The sequence below is a fragment of the Sipha flava genome, unplaced genomic scaffold (assembly GCF_003268045.1).
Source record: "Sipha flava isolate LNK unplaced genomic scaffold, YSA_version1 19605_pilon_pilon, whole genome shotgun sequence".
In the NCBI taxonomy this organism is placed as follows: Eukaryota; Metazoa; Arthropoda; class Insecta; order Hemiptera; family Aphididae; genus Sipha; species Sipha flava.
In genome coordinates, this window is record NW_020272763.1 from 1 (window position 1) to 4,758 (window position 4,758).

A 4,758-nucleotide genomic window follows, 5' to 3' on the forward strand; every position below is an offset into this window, starting at 1 on the left:
TAATCATTTTTATCAGTAGATATGAAATATGTTATAAGTTATAATTTATAACTATTGATTTAAGCACGAAATTCCTTTACCAAAAATTCTATTATACAATAATATCTATTAAATAAAATTACCTGGTTATGTGAAACGAGCAGGTTATATTTTATTGATTTAGATTTATCATATTAGATTTTTGTTCAAAAGTGTATAGTCGGTGAACGAATTGCATTGTGCTCGCACATTCACGCATTTTAGATATTTACTGTAAAATAATTTTGTATAATCTTAATAATATGGAAGATTTTAATCCAAAAAGTGAATTTTATATTCGAATGAACAAGTATTATTTGGACAAACCGGGAAAAAAGCCATATACAAATATGAAGATTGAGACAATTATGGCCGAAATTACTGATGCTAAATTAAACAAGTACCTACAAAATAGATAATTTGACCACCCATTAATCGTGAGTATCGGTAACTAATTTAAATTTAAATTTCACAGAGGTGCAAAGAAAAGACGTGATTATTATATTTTACAAAAATATGATGTATTAACTGTGGCCGAGAAGAAATATTTAATTCATAAAAAAACTGACGACAAAGATGATATAAAGTAAGATATATTTATATCTATAAAGTAAATAAGTAATTAAAAACAAATTGCGTACGAAAACCATACTGCGATGGCCGCTGCGCTACAGTTCAAGAGCGATCACTGTGCTCGACCGAAGGCTTGCCAATAAATATTACGAATGTGCCCTACAGAAAGTGGAAATCCGACGCTATGGCACGTTGCACGTGAACATTTATACGTGTCGTAGCGCCACGTAGATAAATAAATAAATGATAATATACATTAGGTATGTTATAGGTATGTTGTGTCATATGAAGAATTGTTCGAAAGACTAAGTGATTATCATATACGTACTGGACATGGTGGTATGGGGAAAATGCGTGCGGCACTGTCCAATAAATATTCGATTCCAAGACCAGCTATTGAAACTTTTCTATCAATATGCGCAATTTGTAATAGTAAGAAAGGGTCAAATCGTAAATTGGTTATCAAACCAATTGTAAGCAAAGACTTCAACGAGAGAGGTCAAGTTGACTTGGTGGATTTCCAGTCATTACCTGACGGAAAATATAAATGGATTTTAAACTATCAAGACCACCATACAAAATTTATATCTTTATTTCCACTTGAAAGTAAACGAGCGGTCGAAGTAGCATCTAATTTACTCACAATTTTTTTAACTTTTGGTGCACCGAAAGTTTTACAAAGTGATAACGGTAGAGAGTTTGTAAATTCTGTTATTAACGAAATTAAGGAACTTTGGCCGGAGTCAGGGAAGTATTGAACGTAGCAATCAGGATGTCGAAAATATGCTTCGAGCATGGATGAAGAACAATAAATCTAAAAAATGGTCTGTGGGATTGAAGTTTGTCCAATTCCAGAAAAACTCTTCACACCACCGCATAATTGGCCGATCTCCTTACAAAGCATTATTTGGTTGTGAGCCTAAGGTTGGATTAACAACATCTAATTTACCACAAGAAGTTTTAAAAAAATTAACAGCTGAAGAAGATCTGGAAGAAATATACAACCAATATGAAGAAGAAATACAAGAACAAATAAATGTTAAACGATATTGCGGAATTTGTAAAATTGAATCCACAGAAGACTTTTGTGATTTGTGTAAAACAAATCAAAAAATAGAAGAAGAACGTGAAGCAGCGCATATAGGTCAAAACAAAGCCGCCAAAAGAATGTTACAGGTATCTAATTATTTATTATTTATAACAATTTGACATATATAGTAAATAAATTGGATGTGTACAATATATTTAAGTATTTTTTTTTTTTTTTGTTATTTGTTATAGATTATAATTCCTACGTTCAATATTAATGACTGTATCACAATTCCTGTTCCAAAAGTCGATAGAGGGCCTTTGGACCCAGCACGCATAATTGCTGTTATAGTTGAGAAAAAAAATGAGTTGTATAGAGTAGGAACTGAACATGGTTTAATTAAAGGATGGTTAAGTTCTGGAAATATGCAGCGTACCACATCACATTTCATATCTGCTAATCAAGTTGACAAGCAAAACGAATTAACTTTGCGTGAAACAGTTAAAATTATATCTGGAGGTCAAGGATTTTTGAGTTGTACATGTAAAAGGGCTTGTCAAACTAAACGTTGTGCTTGTTTTAAAAGTAGTATTAAATGTAACAGCCGTTGCCATAATTCATTGAATTGTTTAAATAAATAATTATTAACTATACGATAAATTATATTATATATAAGTTATTAAAATTATTATATAATTTATTTAATTACCTACATATTACTACTTTTATTATTAATTATATCAAAACTAAACTTAATGTAATATACTTACCATATTACACAATGTAACAAACAAAAATTATTATAAAATTTTGATAAATATAAAATATTTTTTCAGTACACAAAGTGAATGACCAGATTGTGAAAAAAATTACACGATGTCAAATTGGAACGACCGTTTCATGAAAAAGTGACCATATCATGAAATATTTCCGTATTTCACGAAGTGTTAAAAAGTTGTTTCCATTTCATGAAATGGTCAACTTTTCATGAAATGGTCAATTTCACTATGTGGCTACGACATATATATATATTACAATTCTTCATAACCGTTAAGAACTCTGAATTCACAAACATATTTTTTAAAAAGAGTTAGTAATTGAAAATAAAATTAAAAAATCACAAATTTCAAATTATTATAAACCATTATTCAGTTTCTTGTGCAATCATCGAAAACTTAATGAAAAAGTACATCACTTAATATTATAGTTTTTTATTATAGTTGTTTTATAGTGTATCTATAGAATTGGTTAACAAATTGAGAACTTCTTGTCTAAATAAAATATTGTAATGAGTTCGGGGTTCTGATTATTATTATTATCACAACTTAATTTAAGCGGACTGCCTACCTCGTGGGTTGCCAGAAAATACAGTATACATAATCAATATTAATATACATAATTTTATTGTAGGATTATAGAAATTCAGCTTAACATCGAAATTAATTAGGTATCTAATGAAAATAGACTTAAAGCAAAATAAAATAAAATTTACATTTAAGAGAAAAATAAAATACATAAATAGAGAAATAAAAATAAATACAATCAACGTACATATAATAATAATATAATAAATATATAAAATAATAATAGCTTTATCAATTCAGTTGAAAATTTATAATATAAATTGTATCTTTTAAAACTGACCAGTGGCGTATTTACGGGGGTCGATCTGGGTGATATATCACCCCCCAGAACCTTTTTTTTTATTCATTTCACTTTTCTTATATTTCTTTTAAATGCTTGAGCCGTAAGTCCGTAATGGATTCTTAGTATTTCTTAGTATTCCATCAGTCCGTTATCAATAGAAGTTAATAATAGACATAGACAGTTGTAGACAATATAGTTGTTATTAGTTTCAAGAAAATCGTGAACATTAGATACGTTATTATTATAGTTTAATATCCTTATGTTCATGGTTAGTTTATGTATCTATTAATCAATTATATCTGTGATTATTTAATTTATACTATATTAACGATAGTGCGTAAACCATGTATTCAGTGTTCACATTTGCTCTCAGTCCTTTCGTGTAATCGTGTCTCGTTTAAAATTAACTGATCGGTGAACAGAATTTTGACATTATTTTGTGATCTAACTTATTATGAAATAAAATAATGTTTTATAAAAGTGCATTTTACGGAAACTAGAAAAATATGATAACAAGATCCTCCTAGAAGATATTTGCCCCATTGGCTCCAAATGTACAAAATAGTTGTGGTTATATCACCTCCTAGAAAAAAATCATAGATACGCCACTGAAACTGACAGAAATATTTTTGTTAAATATGAATTACTTAATCCATTGGTTTTAAAGACATTTTTTAGAAGACAAAATGCGGTACCGTGATCTCCTAACCGTAGAACCAAAAATTGGCAAGTGCTGAGTAAATGCGATAAACTGAATTACTCATTAATTCTGTCTTCGGGCAGGCGTCTCAAATGTGTGGTAGTATTTTAACGATATTATTCTCATTGCAAACTTGATGTCTACATTAGTGGCTACCACTCACGCTACGACCTCCTGTTCCTCAGTTTGAAATTGAGTTCATCGACGTTTTTATCATATTTGTCCTCCGCTTGATAAGCCGTTTTTAATTGATATCCAAGTGTTAGTTAGGGTAAACTTGTCGTAACAAACAACGCCTATACCTCTCTGAAATAATTGCTTCCATTTATTAAATTCACCTGCTCGTAATTCCGAACGGATGTCTTGCATATTTTGATCTCTTACGTTCAAGCATTGACGGCATTTGCTAATTTCATCTGTACAATTTCAGACCATGTTTAGGTGCGAGTCATTTATCTTAGAAAGTTTTTGAGCAATAGTAAGGTGTTGTGATGAAGCTTCCCAAGATTTTCACAGCATACTCGTACTTAGGTTATGAACATCGCGTCCATTGTAATATACTGTAATAGATAGGAGTATCAACTAGTAGTGCACATATCTCTCTAACAATTTTTCGTATGTGTATGTTTACACGTTTAAGAAATGGTTGTTGTAGAAGGTTTACAGGGGTTGTTTGGAGGAAGTAGATAAGTTTCGGGTAGGCGTATTGGTTCAAAATGTTGATTTTTTTTTTTGTCACTTTTTAGAAGAGGAGAGGTGAAAAGATTTTTTAAATCGTTTTCTAGATTTA

At 30.0% G+C, this 4,758-nt stretch overlaps 2 protein-coding genes across 2 annotated transcripts; both read left to right on the forward strand.

Annotated features, from left to right (window-relative positions):
• Nucleotides 1-281: 281 nt before the first annotated feature.
• Nucleotides 282-1,349, forward strand: LOC112681730 (KRAB-A domain-containing protein 2-like). The gene is made up of 3 exons (XM_025552030.1): nucleotides 282-418; nucleotides 494-604; nucleotides 863-1,349. Exons 1-3 carry the CDS (start codon nucleotides 282-284, stop codon nucleotides 1,347-1,349), a joined length of 735 nt encoding a protein of 244 aa, XP_025407815.1.
• A 25-nt stretch (nucleotides 1,350-1,374) lies between these two features.
• LOC112681731 lies at nucleotides 1,375-2,262 on the forward strand. Its single transcript, XM_025552031.1, has 2 exons — nucleotides 1,375-1,767; nucleotides 1,873-2,262. Exons 1-2 carry the CDS (start codon nucleotides 1,375-1,377, stop codon nucleotides 2,260-2,262), a joined length of 783 nt encoding a protein of 260 aa, XP_025407816.1.
• The last annotated feature ends 2,496 nt before the right edge of the window (nucleotides 2,263-4,758 follow it).

Coding starts and splice junctions, on each gene's coding strand:
- LOC112681730 (XM_025552030.1), top strand. CDS start 282: ATGGAAGATTTTAATCCAAAAAGTGAATTTTATATTCGAATGAACAAG. Junction 419..493: donor ACTGATGCTAAATTAAACAA/GTACCTACAAAA, acceptor TAAATTTCACAG/AGGTGCAAAGAAAAGACGTG. Junction 605..862: donor GACGACAAAGATGATATAAA/GTAAGATATATT, acceptor GGTATGTTATAG/GTATGTTGTGTCATATGAAG.
- LOC112681731 (XM_025552031.1), top strand. CDS start 1,375: ATGCTTCGAGCATGGATGAAGAACAATAAATCTAAAAAATGGTCTGTG. Junction 1,768..1,872: donor CCGCCAAAAGAATGTTACAG/GTATCTAATTAT, acceptor TATTTGTTATAG/ATTATAATTCCTACGTTCAA.